The following is an 18,425-nucleotide window of genomic DNA, read 5'->3' as shown; positions in this document are numbered from 1 at the left end:
TTGCACATCTGTTCCACTGCTGTCCTCCTCAGGGAGGGGGACAGCTCATTGCTGGCTGTCCTTAGTTCAATAACTCCAGATCTTAAAAGTCACTCGGCTCTGGGGAATAGGGTCTGAATTTGTGGCCACTTTTGGGTGAACAAGTCCCATCGAACACAACTTCGGGTACAATGAATATCTAGGAGAGAGACTCAGCTCTAACCTGGTTAGTCCAGTTACATCACCAGTTCAAGAGGCTGCCCAGTGCTAAAGAGCTTCTGCTTACTCTCAGGGTATGGTCAGGCCACCCTAGAAGACCTCCAAGAAGCACGGCAAGAAGCGTGATGCATGCAACCAGGAGCCTGCCCAGGGCCAGCCCTCTGCTGCGGAGAACCCCAGACCTCTCCTCTTCACCTTCTGGGCCAGCTTTTTCAGTACCCACCCACTCAGGAGACTGGGGGGAAAGGGGAGGACACAGGATAGGTTAAGACAGATGGTGACCACCAGGAGGGCAGGGGAGGGACAGGATGAGGAATGGGACGATGAGGAGAGTATTGACAGGAAAAGTGCGTGATTAGGGAAGACGGCTTAAGGTGATACCTCATGGGACAGGTGAGGGAGGGTCACCACGGGAAACGGGGGAAGTGGGTGATGCACAGGGGTCGGGGGAGGAGAGCAAGCCCAGGAAAAGGACCAAGGAGGATGGTCACCGAGGAGGGTGATGCGGGTCGGGGGTGTGAACACGGCGGACAGGGTCGCCAGGGGCCACAGGGAGGAAGAGGTGGATGCCCGGGCCGCGAACACTGCCGAGGCGGCGGCGCTCAAGCACGTAGCGAGCGCTGGGCGGCGGGGGGCCCCTCCGCGGGGCCAGGATGCGGGGCGCTGAACATCCTCGGAAGCCGCACCGCCGGGCGTGGGGACCGTGGGCCTGCAGCCGCCCGGCCCCGCCGCCTCCTCCCCGTCTCGCAGGGATCGGCCCAGCCGCGCCGCCCTCCAGCCCCGCAGCCCCGGGAGACCCCCGCTTACCTGTGCCCGGGCGTGCGGGGCGGAGGGGGCGGCCGCTGGGGCCGGGGCGACGCCGCCGCCCGAGGGCGCGGACGCCTGGACGCCCCCTGCCCGCGCCGCGGAGCCGCCGGAGCCGGAGCCGGAGCCGGAGCCGAGCCGGTCCCCTCGCCGGTGCCGACGCCGCGCTGCGCTCCGCGGGGACCACAACTCCCACAATGCCGCGCGCAGCCGGGCGGCTCGGGGAAGGGGCGCGGGCGGGGCGGGCGCGAGGCGGCCTGCCGGGCGGGGCCGAGACCCCCGGCGCCCGGCTGCGCCCCCACGGGCGTGGGGTCACCAGGGGCCCCGACCGCGAAGCCCGCCTCGCGTGGCTTTGGCGGGCGCGGCCACGGCCCGGAGCGGGGAGACGCACTGCCCACCCGGCCCCAGGGCGCGCGCAGGCGGGGCGACCGGGCGTTAATTCCCCGCTGCCGGTTCTCCCTGGGTGCCCCTGTCCGTTCTCCCTCCCTGGTCCCTTTCTCTCTGCTCTCTGGTACTCTCCCTCCTACATTTGCCCCTCTGCTCTCTCCCACCTTCCCTCCCTCACTTCCTCATGCCCCTGACGTGACACCCTTCTTTCCTTGACGTATTGATTCATCATACACTTATAAGGCCTCTTAGGCCCTTGGAATGAAACCGCAAATCAGACAAGATCCTTAGTTATCACGGAAAGTGCATTTGTTCTATCATTACCGGGCAACCTCTTTGGAGAATGGCAACCCACTCCAGTATTCTTGCCTGGAGAATTCCATGGACAGAGGAGCCTGGCGGGCTACAGTCCACGGGGTCGCAAGAGTCTGGACACGACTTAGAGACTAAACCACCACCACCACCACCACCCTCTATGGGGCTGACCCCTGCTGCTGTCCAGGGAGCTCCGACAGGGCCCCTGCCTACAGGGAGTCACCATCTAGCCAGGGTAAGGGGATGCCCAAGTGATCACAGGGGAAGTGAAAGTCACTCAGTCGTGTCTGATTCTTTGTGACCCCATGGACTATACAGTCCACGGAATTCTCCAGGTCAGAATACTGGAGTGGGTAGCAGTTCCCTTCTCCAGGGGATCTTCCCAACCCAGGGATCGAACCCCTGTCTCCCACATTGCAGGTGAATTCTTTACCAGCTGAGCCACCGGGGAAGCCCCAAATAATCACAGGTACAAACCCACAATCACCTACCAGGCTGAATGGTACCAGGACAAAGGACAGGACAGGAGGAGGATGCTTAACAGCAGGGCGGAATGCGGGGGTGGAGGCCCCAGGGACGCCTCTCTGAGCAAGGGGGAGTTTGACGGAAGACCTGTGCAAGACAAATAAGCCTACAGGGGCCACAGGTCGGGTCATTTGACAGGCACCAGGGAAACTGTGCACAGGTAGGTTGTGGGAACACCAAATGGGACTGCCAGCCCACAGGCCATCCGTTCTGTCCCAGAACGCACCTCTCACCTCACCACCGCCCCAGAATCCACCTCTCCCTGTCCCAGAATCCACCTCTCCTTGCCCCAGAATCCACCTTGGTCATTCCTAGAACCCACCTCTACTGATTTCCAGAATCTTCACCTCTTTCATGTCCCAGAATCCATCTCACCCTTGTCCAGGAACCTACCTCTACTGTGTCCCAGAATCCACTTGTCTCTCTCAAAAACCACCTCGAACCATCTCTATTAGAGCCCCAAATCCACATCTCTTGTGCCCCAGAATTTACCTTTGCCATATCTTAAAATCCACTTCATCCCTGTCACCTCCCCACTTTTCTTAAGTCCATAGGAGGAAGAACTTTTTTTTTTCACCTCTTTTATTCTACTAAAATAAACCAAGATGCATACATTGGGAAACTGTAAAATGCATCCAGATTTGCTCCAAGTGTGGGTAATCGACACGGGTATCAGATTTAGAAACATTAAACATGTTGTATCTTTTCACTGCCAGACTCGCAATGGTTGAGCCTGGGTAGGGTGGAGAAGAAGATAGGAGGGTATTTGGTGCCTCTCACGTTCAGAAAGTTGCTCAAATTTAGACTTCTCCAAAGACACATATATTCAGTCACTGCATCACCCTGACAAGGGTGAAAGAGAAAACTATTTCTTCATAGTTGTAAATGTGTGTTCCATTGCTGGACCACACCATCTGTAGTACATTATGAATTAATATGGTCTATAAATCTCATAATTATCTTTGACCAGTGCAATTATATAGCTCTGTATTTGTTAAGAGTATTTATTTGTTCAGTGGCGACATTACCATACACACATTCTGCTAACCCTGCTTGCCATTCTTTCCTCTGGGAGATCCTGGAAGGTGAATTCCCCCACGGAAAAGGGTATCAGGCCTTCCAAAGGGGGCTTTTGGGTGAAAGCTCCAGAGGAATTGTCACTGCACTAATGGAGGAGTTGAGATGAAGGCCAAGTGCACGTAAATTGCCTGTCTTCAGCCTGGCTGTCACCAGCACCCCTCCTCCTCTCCCTGTCGTCTCTAGGGCAGTCATTCCCGACCCACTCTCAGGCTGCATACCCTATCATTATGCCATCTCGTGCACTTGTGGGGTCCACCCAGCTCCCTCCTGCTATAGATGGAGTCACTAGGGGTCCAGACAGAAAACATGCCTTGCTCAATCAAGGTCACAGCAAGTCAGTAGGGGGATATGTAGACCCTCAACAAATACTTGATTGGTGCATGAAACAAACGGGTATAGTCACTTTATAGAGCAATTTGGTAGCATTTGCTGCAACAAATATGTATACCCTAAGAACCAGTAATTTCACCGCTCTATATGTACCCTAGAAAAATCCTAAAGGAACAGTTATATTTTCAGGTTATATAACACTGTATAGCTATTGAAAAGAGCTACATGTATGTATAAAATATAAAGCTCCTGAAAAAATGATAAAGCCAAAATAAGAATTATATAAGCAGTATAATTTCATTGACATAATACACACAAATACAACACAAAACATCATGGTGTCTGTGGATACATACACATATTTATGTAAAGCGAGGATAGAAGCACTGGAAGAAAACCCTAGTATCTTCTCCTTTTTAAAACCTGAAATAACAGGACTTCCCTGGTGGTCCAGTGGTTAAGAATCTGCCTGCCAATGCAGGGGACATAGGTCTGATCCTGGTCCAGGAAGATCCCACATGCTGCAGGGCAGCTCAGGCCTGTGTGCCGCCAGGACTGAACCAACGGTCCAGAGTCCAAGCGCCACAAAAGAAGCCACCGTAACGAGAAGTCCCTGGAACCAGAGAGTAGCTCCCGGTTCCTGCAACTAGAGAAAGCCTGCATACAGCAACAAAGACCCCCTTTTTCCCAGGCAAATGCTATGCATTTGCAAATATACACAAGTATTTTAACTTTTAAAAAAGAAAAGACACAGAGGTTCACTCTCATCACTCCTACCCAACACTGTACTGGGCCTTCTCACCAGTGCAATAAGGCAAGAAAAAGAAATAGGAGGTATTGGGGAGAAAAAAATTATTCATAGTAGCAACAAAACTGTAAAGAACTCAGGAATGAATGTAACTAGAATGGGGAAGATAAAAAAGTGAAATAAAAGTATTGAAGGGCACAGAATAAATCATGAATAATGACAACGTATGCACAAATTCATGGATACCAAAGAGATGACACCATAAAACTGTCAGCTTCCCCGAATGATCTATACAATTTAAATCAGTTTTTATGACAGTCCCCCTATTTTTTGTGCAACAAGATAAACTGATCTTAAAAAGTTTATAGAGGAAAAAAAAGCAAAGGGCCAAGAAAGCTGAAGACAAAATGAAATTACCTAATAAAAGATAAGCCAGGGATACGAGCAGGCAAGTCACACAAGAGGAAACACAAGCAGCCAATAACCAACTGGGAAGGTCGAGCATGCCCTCTGCTCATGAGGGAAAGACAAACTAAAACCACAATGAGACACTGCTCTGCTTTCATCATGCTGGTCAAAAAAAAGGCCAGCTGGTGCCAAGTACTGGTGAGGCTGTACAGCAACGGTGCTCTTGTATACTGCCAGTGGAGCGCACATTTGCACGCCCACTTGGCCCTCTGTCGGAAACTCTGAAGGTGTGCACAGCCCCCAGGGCTGCCATGCTCCTGCCACGCTCCTTCCTGGTATATATACGCTCCAGGGCACTGATTTTGAAACGGAGGTTTCCACTGGTGGTTGCGGAATTTATACAGTGAGTCATGACCGCAGTTTAAATGATGAAATAGCTAAGACAGTTGTCTTTTGTTTTTTAGCTAAGACAGTGTTTTTTTTTTGGAAAGCGTCCTAAGAGTACTGTGTATCTGTGTACATGTGAGTGTTGCACTGGGTCTCAGCATAACATGAATTTCTGATAGCTGGTGGCAGTCAGGTCAGCTTGAAAGCCTACCCGCTAGAGAAGTGTTCAGGGTGGGACGTGTACAGGAATGTACACTGCAACATTTTGTGAAAAACTGGAGGTGGCAAGCATTCACGGGAGGAAAGTGCACACAGAAATTCATACAAACAAATATGATGCAGCAGTTAAAGTGCTCGAGACAGAGCTCAATGTTTCACCATGGATAAATCTCCAAAATATAAAGTTGAGCTGGAAAAGGAAATTGTAGATAGTATGCATAGGATGATAGAGATGCTAAGTGTGAACTCATGCAAAGAAGGCTGTTTAGGAAACATACATATATTTTATATGTTATATATGCATGCATAGATACACATTAGTGTTCACAGAAAATATATATATTAATATATGTATTAATAGTAAAAATCTTGCATGGGGACAATTAATGCAAATTCAGGGGGAGTTACTTCTGAGGGGGGAGTACAGAGGAGGAGAGGAGAGGAGAGGGACTGGGGGAGAGGGTACATGGTGAGAAGGTCTTCAACAGCATTTTTAATATGTTATTCCTTTATAAAAACCAAGGCCTTCCCAGGTGGTGCTAGTGGTAAAGAACCTACCTGCCAACGCAAGGGACATGAGAGGGTTCAATCCCTGGGTCGGGAAGATCCCCTGGAGGAGGGCATGGCAACCCACTCCAGTATTCTTGCCTGGAGACTGATGCTGAAGCTGAAGGCCAACTCATTGGAAAAGATCCTGATGCTGGGAAAGATTGAATGCAGGAGGAGAAGGGCGCAACAGAGGATGAGATGTTTGGATAGCATCACCAACTCAAGGGACATGAGTTTGAGCAAACAACAGGAGAGAGTGAAGGACAGGGATCGCAAAGAGTCTAATATGACTTAGCGACTGAACACCACAAAAACCAAAGCAACAAAGCAAAATGTTAAATTTTCTAAAAGTGAGGGGTGGGTCCATAAATGTCCTGTCATTCCCTATGAATGTTTAAACTGTTGTACAATTATAAATTATAAGGAGGCAATCTGATTAGGTGAAACAAACTTCGCTTTTAAATGTTTGGGTTGCAAGTTTCCAAAATTACCTGAGCTACTGGGAGATTTTCCAGAACAGCTATTTCAACTGTTTCAGCTTGGAGGTTCCTAGTAACCCAGTAAGGGCCAGAAGAGGGGCCGAAGGGAGTGGGGTGACAGGCACGTGCCCAGGGTGTCTTAGTTACTTGCCTCTGAGCAGCTGGCTTTTCATTAGCTTCCATTTTTGGGCACCAAAAGATCCTAAGACTAAAATAAGTTTGTAAACCATTGCCCTGCTGCTGCTGCTGCTGCTGCTAAGTCGCTTCAGTCATGTCCAACTCCGTGCGACCCCATAGACGGCAGCCCACCAGGCTCCCCTGTCCCTGGGATTCTCCAGGCAAGAACACTGGAGTGGGTTGCCATTTCCTTCTCCAATGCATGAAAGTGAAAAGTGAAAGGGAAGTCACTCAGTCGTGTCCGACTCTTCGTGACCCCCAGGGGTGCAGCCTACCAGGCTCCTCCGTCCATGGGATTTTCCAGGCGAGAGTACTGGAGTGGGGTGCCATCGCCTTCTCCGCTACCCCAAATAAAAGGTAGGAAGTACTGGGAGCAGGGTTGGGAGGAAGGATTGGGAGTTCGAGGTTAGCAGATGAAAACTCGTATACGCAGGATGGATGAAGAGAAAGGCCCTACTGTATAACACAAGGAACTAGATTCAATAAATATCCTGTGACAAGCCATAATGGAAAAGCATAGAAAAAAAGAATATATATGTAAAACAATCATTCTGCTGTAGAGCAGAAATTCACACAACATTGTAAATCAACTGTACTTCAGTGAAAAAAACAAAGCTACAAGGCTTTGCTGTGGACACTATCAGGATAAGCCTGAGGCAGAAATCTTATAGGGAATGCATTTGCATCTCCCCAAACAGCTTGATCACACTGGATGATACACTCTGGTTGGGGAGCATATACGGAGGAGTAACTCTTATCTGCCCAGAAAGCAAAGCCACACTTCCGTTTCATCAAATGCCTAATGGGCTTCAAGAACACATCTAAATCACCTTGAGCAGATCCAATAAAGTGCTGCTAACATCTCCTTTGTGTCTGAACAGACGGTGAACTTCCTGCTTACAATGCAAAGAAGGAGAAGCAGATGTGAGCCTGCTGCTCGTGAAGCCCAGGAGAGCTCGCCGTAGACACTGGACTTTCAGTGAATTCATCAGAATTTCTTCGCAAAGCCAACACCTGTTTCCGCCACTGTCTTCCACTGGGTCACCCCGTCCTTGAGCTGGCTCACTGCCTTCATCTGGACCACTCCAGTCATTCCCCCATCTCCAGAGGCTTTGAAGGGTAGGCGTGAGAACCTACCAGTCTCTGTGATGGAAAGACAGACATCAGAAGCATGACCGGGTTCATAAGCTCTTTAAGAGAACCAGCCACTCTACCCAACCTGGAACAGACTTCAACCTCTAAATGGACTTCAGTGGGTTTTGCTCCCTTTCCCACCTTTAAGAGCCCTTCTTGGTGGTCATCAACTGTGATCAACATAGGCTTCCATTTCTGCACCCAGTGGGGGTTGATATTAAAATTATTTAACAACCAGCACACCATGGCAGCAACCATCAGAATGGATACAGACTATCAAAACAACAGGCACAGCCAGACCAATGCCTACAGACCTGCAGCAGCCTCAGACCAAGTGGTAGAGAAATCTTATCTTTGTGGAATTTCATCCAGGCTGCCTCTGAGCTCAGCAGCAGACACATCTTAAAGCTCCCAGCTAGAATGGAGAAGCAGCTTCTTGTTCGGAGCCCACTTTTCTACATTCCCAACAGTAGGAAGCCGTACTGCCCATCAGCTACTTCCAAGCTCTGAGAAGTCACCTGAGAAGACTATTCAGCACAGAATTATTGAACATACACTCTGTGCTGTGTCCACTGAACACTCAGCAGTGATCGAGTACTGGTGGCTTCTGGGTTAAATCCAGCACAAAGGTACGTTCAGTGTGGCCTGCATGGGGCTTTTTAAAATTGTCAATCTGAAGACAGAAGACCTAAATAGACACTTCTCCAAAGAAGACATACAGATGGCCAACGGGCCCGTGAAAAGATGCTCAGTATTGCTCGTAATTAGAGAAATCAAAACTACAGTGAGGTATCATGTCACACTGGTCAGAATGGCCATCATCAAAAAGTCTGTCAAGAATAAATGCTGGAGAGGGTACAGAGAAAACGGAAGCCCCCCCACATCGCTGGTGGGAATGTAAATTGGTGCAGCCACTGTGGAGAACAGTGTGAAGGCTCCTTAAAAAATTGAACTCAGAGCTATCCCATGATCCGGCAGTTTCTCTCCTGGGCACATATCCTGACAAAACTCTAATTCGAAAAGGAACATGCACCCCAGTGTTCACAGCCGCACTGTTCACAACAGCTAAGACAGAGAAGCAGCATAAGTGTCCATCAACAGATGAGTGGATAAAGAAGATGTGCTACATACACACTCACACAATGGAATGTTAATCAGCCACAAAATGAATGGAATAATGTCAACTGCAGCTACATGGATGGACCCAGACATTATCATCCTAAGTCAGTAAGACAGAGGAAGACAAATAACCGTACAACGGAATCTAAAACATGATACAATGTGGAATCTAAAATATGATACAAATGAACTTATTTACCAGACTCACAGACATAGAAAGCAAACTGAAGAGTTCCCAAAGGGGAAGGATAAACTAGGAGTTTGAGAGGAACAGATACACACTACCGCCCATAAAACAGATAAACAAGACCTACTTTATAACACAGGGAGCTATACTCAATATCCTGTAATAACCCATAATGGAGAAGAATCTGAAAAAGTGTGTGTGTGTGTGTATAAATCGCTTTGTTGTACACAAGAAACAGAACATTGTAAACAACTACACTTCAATTTAAAAAATTGTCAACTTTAAAAAATTAGGAGACACCACGTGCAAACCTGGACTTCCAGCTTATTTTGAAAAAAAAAACGGTGATTTCTGGACACATGGGGCCAGATTTCAGCAAAACAGCAAACAGGCTGGTAGGAGGCTTGCTGCAGGCACCCCCCAGTGTCGCCGCTCCCAGGACCAAGGAGGACAGTCACTTGTTCCCATCACTGTCTCTGCACTGTGTGTGTTTTTATACTAAGAACTAGTCCCTGCTTTCATGTCTCTGTCAAAAGTGGAAAAACAAAAGCCAGACCGAGAGAGCTGAATGATTTTTATTAGCCTTGGCCTCCTTCCTTGTTTATGTTACCTGACATGTTCCGTAGCCCGGAACACAGCGATGCAAAAAAAAAAAAAAAACCTTTAAAAAATGAATTTCTGCCTCTGAGAACTTGCAGGAGTGAGGATTAAACTTGACAAGCTTCGGAGCCGGCAGAGGGGAGGAAGGAACAGTGAGTGCAAAAGGCTTACAAGTGTGAACAATCTGGGCATGTTTACAAGTGGACACAGGGTGGGACGAATTGGGAAATTCAGATTGACATGTGTAAAGTAGATAGCTAGTGGGAACTTGCTATAAAGTTCAGGAAGCTCAGCTGGGTGCTCTGTGATGACCTAGATATGTGGGGGGTGGGGGTGGCAGGGAGGAGCAGGAGGGAGGGGATGTTTTATGCATATGGCTGACTTCACTTCACCGTACAGCAGAAATTAACACAACATGGTAAAGCGATGACACTCAAAGAAAGAAAGAAATGGCAGGAAGCCCACGTGGCTGGGGGAAGGGAGGGAGAGTGTGGAGGGAGAGGGGTTTGGAGAGAGAGCAGGCTCAAATCTTTTAAGCCCTGGGAAGGAGCTTGGGTTTTATTCTAAGTGGCCTGACCTGGGTTCTGCTCAACACCACGCAGGTTCTTGAATGAGTCTTGGTTACTGGTCCTTGTAGATCAGGGTAAGTCAGGGTGGTGCCAACAGCAGGGGAAGAGGAGAGGTGGGTCAAAAGATACCCAGTTCACCCTCCAGGAAAAGGAAACCACATCCCAGCGTGGATGAGGAGCTAGGCTCAGGCTCAGGGTCTGCCGACAAGGGCTATCTATGGCCAGACGTCTCCAAATTCAGGGCAGAAACGCCTCCTGGTTCCAGGAAGCCCAGGGATGCAAGCAATAAAAAAAATTTCAGGATCTGGTTTGGAAGATAAGCTACTTGGATGCGGACTCAGAACTGCCGAGATGGACTGAGAGGCACATTCGATTGGTCAGGAGTCCCTCGAGAGATGGCCCTGATCTGATCTTACTGGAATCTGCAACTCCTGTAAAATGCTGCCCGGGGCATGACTCACAGAGGTGATGTCCAAACCGCTGCCTCCATCCCGGCCCCCCAGGCTCCTCCCTCTTTCTGCAGCTGCAACCCGAGAGGCCTCTGCTCCCTCCAGGGAGGGGCCCTGGGACCTGGCGTCAGCTTCCTTGCCTGGCCAGCTGCCTCTGCACACTGCAGGTCACCCGGATGTCCTGGATTTCAGGGCAGAGCAGCATGTTGGGAGAGTCCAGACAGCAGAAGTCTCGTCTCAGGTCAGGTTCCTAGAGGGAGCAGGTGAGCGTGTAGAGACACAGCTGGAAACCACCTGGGTCACTGTTACAGGCTCCTGCTCAGTAAATAAGCCTACGGTGGCTCCTCAGACCTAAGTCATCTTTGCATTTCTTATTAACGAGTTTGGTTTTCATGCATCTGGGAATTTGCAACAGCCCGAACCAGATGCATGGGGGTTTAGTTGAGGGTTTTTTTTTTGGCAAGCTTCTATTTTGCTGTCTTTTGCTCTACATTTCCCCCTTGCTTCTACCTGTCTGAGGTAGTCATTTAACAGCCCTACCAGATTCTATCTAGCTGATTCCATGGTGGTGTGGGAGGGTGGCTGGGTCACGACATGTCATCAACTCAACCTACTGGTCGACACATACGCCCTCCCTAGAACTGCAGGGCTGTGTATTCCAAGTTCCTTGGAGTCTTCAGATGGCAAAGTTGTCATGGTTTTTCTTAACCTGAGATGCACTGTTGGGAATTTTTTTTTTTTTTCCTTTACAAACTCACTGCACTTGGTGGGAAAAAGCAAGGAGCTTTAGACTCAGATCCAGGTTTGAACGCCCAACTCCATCCATCACTGGCTGTGTGGCCTTAGACAGGGGTTACCCGAACTCCCTGAGCCTCAGATGTCCACCTGACAGGCTAACTACCAACCTCATGGTATGGCTAAGGACTCAGTGGGGTGACATGAATCCCTTATACGGTCAGCTTTAGGGGAGATCCAAAATATCAGCGTCCTCCTGCCCCCAGCCTTCTTATTCCCACATTTCAACCCTTTTCATCCAGGCTGCTGCCCTCAGGATCTCGCTTAACCACAAGAGGAGTTGCTGTGATCACACAGTTCTTTGCCCTTCACAGACTCCAGTACTCCTCAAGAGCTTCAGCCAGCATGGAGCCCTTGCCAGCCTTCTAAAGGCTGTGTCCTATAGAGTGTGATGCTTGGAGCACCGTGTTGATTTGAGAAATTGGAAATTCAGAGCGATGGATTGAAGTACAGGGGGTAGGGGGGACATGGAAGAGACTTGGGGGATCAGAAAGGGCTGTGAAAAACCATGGGACCTGCTGAGAATAGCAGTGAACAACCCTGATGAGGCTGGGCAGCGGGTGCTGGAGAGATCTACCTGGCATACAAGAAGGACGCCTTCATACTGGCCAATGAATGAACTTGAGGGATGAAGAAGAACTTGGGGAATGGGCAAACCAGCCAGCAGCCTCAGGGCAGTTAGAAGGATTGGGTTTTTGCTCAAAGAGGACCTCCTTGGCCTGGGACATACAACAGCCCTTGAGTTGATGCCCTGCCTAGCTTCCCCACAGTGCTTACCACCATATTGCATATTCACTGTCTATTTATTGGTTTGGCTCCTCCACTAGGATACAAGCTCCAGAAGGGCAGGGACACTTGGTCTCTCTTGTCCTCTCCTGCATCTCCAGCTCCTAGAACGGAGCTTGGCACACTGCAGAGACTTGGTACCTACATGTGAATATGTATGTGACTGAATACATGAGAGCCATCAAGGAGATGGGCGGGGATGGGAGGACCCTGGAGATAGATTTGCCATGGTTCCCAAACTTAGGATGTCTCAGGATCACTGGGGCTGGGTTCAAATGGGGATTGTTTGGCCCTGTGCCTGATCAGCTCAGTCTGGGGGGTCTGCATTCACCAGCTCTTCAGACTGTTCTGAGGACCTCAGATGTTTTGAGGGCCCCACTGAGAAAGCCTGGACTTGCCTTAGAAGCTGCTGGATTTCCCCCCATCTCTCCCCCTCCTGGAACAATCTTCCCTGAACTCATCTCAGAATCACTTTGTGCTATCCAGGCTCTCGCCTTAAACAGCTCTTCTATATACAAATCTTGATCCATCACCTTGGGGAAGCCCACCCAGAGTATCTTGAAGCAGCAGCAGCAAGAGCTTTCTCCAGATGGTTCCATTCCCAAATGATGCTCCTGGGCTCCCCAAACACTCCTTCCTATGAATTCTACTTGCTGGCACACTATGAAAATTAGTTATTTTCACCTTTAGCTGTTTGCTATTCAGTACTTCATGGCTTCCGGGATCTTATTTCTCAGTGAATTTCTGTGTCTGATCTGCCCATGGTAGAGAGCACGCTTGGAGGACAGGGACTGACACTTTTATTTTCCGTCTTTCCCTGAGTGCCAGCTGTCTGAGAGGATGCTCCGTGAATGCTCTTACCTCAGTGGCCAATTAGCAGCCACGGCCAGGCAGTGCCCAAGCGCCTGGGACGTGAAAATGATGATAAGGGCGATAACAAGAGCAGCTTCTTAGCTGTGCAGCCTCTGAGCACCTTCCTTTCCAGAGGACCTGCGACTTGGTAGAAGAGGAATTTTCCAATTGTTACGTAACTTTCACTGTTTCTTCCCTACTCTTTGGCTTTCTTTCCTGCCCTGATAACGTGATCTGTCCCTAAAGGAATTTAATCATTTAGCCTTAAGAAAAATATGCCCACAGTGTGAATCTTTCGGTGGATGCAGAGAGCTGGAACTTTGCAGGCAGAACAAACGGGGCGCTAATACCTTCACCTCTGCTGACTCACCTTCCACTGACAGCAGAAATCGGCAGGACAGATGGCTCTGGCCCTCTGCATTTGTGGAAATGTTATTTTACTTCTGTGCCCATTGCTCATGATAAAAGCAACAGCAAAAATAATGAAAGGGCCACCATGCCTGGCCGTCAGTTGTTGCTGGTGGGGGTGATGTATGTATGTATGTATACATGCATGCATGTGTGTGTGTGTGTGTTGCACCAAATAGTCTGATCTTTCATGAACATGCTTCCGACACTCCTTCAGTTTTTCCTCCCAACCCCAAACCAAAGACCCCTCCTGGCTCCTATCTCCATCGCTGGCCCCCACCGCCCCCCCAGCACCCTTGTTTTGAATATTAGAAGCCAACTCTGATTTCCTTCCACTCCCAAGTGCTTGCTGCAGCTGGTGGACATGGCCCCCACCATCTCTCCCACCAGCATCCCACTTTCCCATTCTCTTGGTTACTGTGGCAATTCCCAGCTTCACCATTCCCCAGTCAGTATCCCCCCATCCATTCACCTCGTATATCACTGACAATTTCGGCTTTCTAAAGCAACTTCTGAGCTTCCCTGATAGCTCAGCTGGTAAAGAATCCACCTGCAATGCAGGAGACTCCGGTGCAATTCCTGGGTTGGGAGGATCCACTGGAGAAGAGATAGGCTACCCACTCCAGTTATTCTTGGGCTTCCCTTGTGTCTCAGCTGGTAAAGAATCTGCCTGCAATGTGGGAGACCTGGATTTGATCCCTGGGTTGGGAAGACTCCCTGGAGAAGGGAAAGGCTACCCACTCCAGTATCCTGGCCTGGAGAGTTCCATGGGACTATATAGTCCATACAGTTGCAAAGAGTCGGACACGACTGAGCGACTTTTTCACTTTCAAAAAATCCCTGGTTTCAAAGCCTCATGATGTACCCATGGAAAAGATATGCAGATTCATTGGCTTGGTTGTCAAGTCCTTCCAAGGGAGCCCCAACCAACCTGACCACACTCATCCCTTCTCCTCTGGCATTGGTATTTTCACAGGTCGTCTCTATGTCCAGGGCTGCCCTCCTTCATTGTCATGTCTGTAGAAACCCCGTTCACTACGCCAGGCCTCATAACGTGACCATCAGTGGGTGCGTCAGTGTAGTCAATCCTCACTGTTGAGGGCTCCGGGCACGGCGCTAGGTGCTGGGGATTACAAAGATGAAAAAAGCATGGCCCCTGCTCTCAGCGGAGGTCACAGTCTAGTAGAGGAAAGCGACGAGGGAGCAGTCAGTAAAGCTAATTGCTTCAATAATTCAGATTTCTGTGTAAGCAGAGAAAAGAGGTACCTGACTTTGACCTTGCTTGCGGGGCCAGGATGGTGGGAAGGGAGGGAAGCAGATATGGAGGCAGTGATCCGGGGGCAGTCAGGTGAACGTGAGAGGGTGGCCCAGGAGCCCAGGAAGGAGACGAAGCAAGCACAAGGGGCTGAGGGAAGCCCAGCCAGGTGGTCTGTCACCGGGGACAGCTGGGAACAGGCAGCACAGAAACCCTGGGCCTCAGCCAGTTCGCTGGAGAGGGGAAGCAATGGGAATTGTCTCCTGGCTCTGGATGCTCATTGGTCAAAGTTTATCCCTTGGGGCTTTGAGTCTCCAACGAGGCCTCTAAAGAAGCTTCTGGGGAGATCAGATCCCAGGTCCTGCTACATGAAGCTTCAGCCAAGCCTAGACGTGATGGGAGGTGCAGTCTCCACGAGGCTGGTGTGCCTGCGGACCTGGGTACCAGAGCTGCTGTGGCTCCTACATGCAAGTGCGGTGGACGGCGTGCCTGATTCCAGCCTCACTCGGGAGGTGGTGGGGGGCAGAGGTGGAGGGGGGCAAAAAAGTCAGCAATGGGGGCCGTGGAGACGGGTGATGGCAGCTGGGTTTTCCAGGAAGCAGAGCATCACTTCTGAGCGGTACCATCCACCTCTTGAATTCTCATTTATACTTATGCCTTCTCATGATATCTGGCTTCCAGACCATAATGCCTGGTCTCTTTTAGAAAACAAAGCTACCACATGGAAGGTAGATTTCAAGAAGGCAACTCTAGGGGGCAGAGAGATTAGCTAGGAGGCAGCTGCGATTATCTTAGTAAGGGATGATAAGCATCTCAACTAGGATGGTGGCAGTGGTGATGGAGAGGGAAAAAAGAACCTGGTAGATATTTGGGGGGCAACATGAACAAGATTTGATGGCTGATGGAAATGGGGATCTTATGGACTGCATCGTGCCCCCTCAATTCATATGTTGAAGTCTTAACCCCCAACATGATGGTATTTGGAGATGGGAGTCTTGGTAGGCAATTAGATTTAGAGGAAGTCACAAGGGCAGGCCCCTCATGATGGGATTAGTGCTCTTATAAGAAGAGACACCAGACAGCTAGCCCTCCTCCTCTCTCTCTGCCTGTGAGAACAGAGCAAGAAGGTGCCTATCCATAAGTCGGGAAGAGAATGCTCACCAGAATGCAACCATGCTGGCACTCTGATCTGGGACTTCTAGACTCCAGAACTAATGGGAAAATACTTTTCTGTTGCTTAAACCACCCAGTGTATGGTGCTTTGTATGAAAGCCTCAGCTGACTAATACATGGAGGTTGATGGAGAAGAAGGAATTAAAGTTGATTCCAAGGTTTCTATCTCGGGTAACTGGAAGGAAAGGTGGCAATTTCAACTTGTGAAATGGAGAAGGCAGAGGTTTTTCTATGATTTGAATCATGGGAAAAACCAAGGGAACAAGGACACTGGTTTTGAACGACCCAAATGAAACCCAAAGGCCAGAATAGGAGGATGCAGTTGACATGTTTTTATATCATAAGAGAAATTTCAAAAACTCTCATTTGTCTAATTCTTTTTCGAATCTATTTTTGAAAAATTAATTAAAGGAAATGAAAAGAAAAATCTCATCTTCTGGTATGCCAACCTGACAACGGTTAAAGAAAAGCATTATCTTTCATTTCACGTTACCACCTTACAGAGTGGCTTTAAAAAATAGATATATAATCATCCCAGTTGCTGAGCTCTTTTTTAGCTCAGAGAGTAGGAGGTAGACAGGCATGCAAGAGGCCCATTTAGCAAGTGTATTCCCAGTTATGTTGCTGCATTGTCCTGTGGAGATTTAAACTCTGAAAACAGCAAATAGGCTTGCTGTCCATAACAAAGCCACGTCTGAAGTCAGGAGCCCGTGGATCATGAATCTGCTTCAGCCAGTATCTCCCTGGGACTGATTTCTAAAGGGCAGAATCAAGACAGCATGCTGGGATCCACAAACGCTGTCAAGCCACTCTTATTATCATTCCTCTTCCATTGTCTTCTTTGCCAAGTTGTGCTATTGTTTCTCTTTCAAATCAGGTCTTAGAAAAACACATTAGAGGGACAGTTTTGGACATCTTGAAATTTCCAGCAGCTCTTTCAGTAAGTGCTGCTCTGTTCCCATGGCAACCAGCAATGTTTTGAAGAGGCAGTGACAGGTTCAGCACAAACCAGCTACCATGGGGAGTGCATGTCAAGTCTACCGGCTGAAGTCAAAGGCAGAATTACCACCTTCTAGGGCTTTCCTTGACACAGCCAACCTGACCTTCTAAAGAGAGAGAAACAGAATGATGATGATAAAGTCATTCCCCACCCCCACTTCCCGGCATGTCAGGTCTGTATTCGGTTTCTTTCTCCATCAGCAAGTTGTTCTGACTGTCTTCGGTACTCCCACTTTGAAGCCACTAGCGGAGCAGATGTGGGGATTGTGAAACATGTGTGATCGCAGTGCTAGCAAGAGGAGACGTGCTCTGGCAGGGGACATGACTCGCCCATTGGCTGGCATTTCCTTCCTTGTGGAATCCATTCCCAGGAAGCCTAGCCTGTCTTGCTAGGAAATTTCAAGTTGGATTAGTTGTTTTAAGTATTCATGGTTTTTATTGCATCAAAAAAGAAAATACTTACGAATAAACCTTACCAAGGAAGTGAAAGACTTAAATGAGAACTACAATAAAAGAAATTAAAGATGATTCAAAGAAATGGAAAGATATCCCATACTCTTGGTTTGGAAGAATATTATTCAAATCACCATACAACCCAAAGCAATCTACAGATTTAACGTAATACGGATCAAACTACCCATGGCATTTTTCATAGAACTAGAACAAATAATCCTAAAATTCATATAGAACAATAAAATACCCAGAACTGCCAAAGCAATCCTGAGGAAAAAGAAAATAGCAGGAGGCATAACCCTCCCAGACTTCAAACAATACCATAATGCATTACCAGTCAAAACAGTGTGCTACTGGCACAAAAAGAGACATATGGATCAACGGGACAGAATCAGCTCAGTCGCTCAGTCGTGTCTGACTCTCTGGGACCCCATAGACGGCAGCACGTCAGGCCTCCCTGTCCATCACCAACTCCTGGAGTGTACTCAAACTTATGTCCATTGAGTCGGTGATGCCATCCAACCATCTCATCCTCTGTCGTCCCCTTCTTCTCCTGCCTTCAATCTTTCCCAACATGAGGGTCTTTTCCAATGAGTCAGCTCCTCGCCTCAGGTGGCCAAAGTATTGGAGTTTCAGCTTCAGCCTCAGTCCTTCCAATGAATAATCAGGACTGATTTCCTTTAGGATGGACTGGGTGGATCTCCTTGCAGTCCAGGGGACTCTCAAGAGTCTTCTCCAGTACCACAGTTCAAAAGTGTTAATTCTTTGGTGCTCAGCTTTCTTTATAGTCCAACTCTCACATCCATACATGACTACTGGAAAAACCACAGCTTTGACTAAATGGACTTTTGTTGGCAAAGTAATGTCTCTGCTTTTTAATATGTTGTCTACGTTGGTCATAACTTTTCTTCCAAGGAGCAAGCACCTTTTAATTTCATGGCTGCAGTCACCATCTGCAGTGATTTTGGAGCCCCCCAAAATAAAGTTTGTCACTGTTTCCACTGTTTCCCCATCTATTTCCCATGAAGTGATGGGACCAG

The 18,425-nt window shown here is 48.7% G+C and overlaps 2 protein-coding genes across 2 annotated transcripts in view; both read right to left on the bottom strand.

The window, feature by feature from the left end:
• Positions 1 to 1,050, bottom strand: part of ASPHD2 (aspartate beta-hydroxylase domain containing 2) — a 13,074-nt gene extending 12,024 nt beyond the window's left edge. The window contains exon 1 of the mRNA XM_010828703.1: positions 1,006 to 1,050. The gene's annotated coding sequence lies outside the window, so the exon portion shown is untranslated. The remainder of the gene's footprint in view (positions 1 to 1,005) is intronic.
• LOC104980213 (verprolin-like) overlaps positions 1 to 18,425 on the bottom strand; it is a 32,799-nt gene that overhangs the window by 3,394 nt on the left and 10,980 nt on the right. Inside the window, exon 2 of the mRNA XM_010828853.1 lies at positions 690 to 1,292. Within this exon, the coding sequence (XP_010827155.1) occupies positions 690 to 1,292 (603 nt within the window). The remainder of the gene's footprint in view (positions 1 to 689; positions 1,293 to 18,425) is intronic.

The sequence above is a fragment of the Bison bison genome, unplaced genomic scaffold (assembly GCF_000754665.1).
Source record: "Bison bison bison isolate TAMUID 2011002044 unplaced genomic scaffold, Bison_UMD1.0 scf7180017864495, whole genome shotgun sequence".
Taxonomy (NCBI): domain Eukaryota; kingdom Metazoa; phylum Chordata; class Mammalia; order Artiodactyla; family Bovidae; genus Bison; species Bison bison.
Note: the sequence above shows the minus strand (reverse complement) of the source record. Positions and strands in the feature narration are given on the sequence as shown.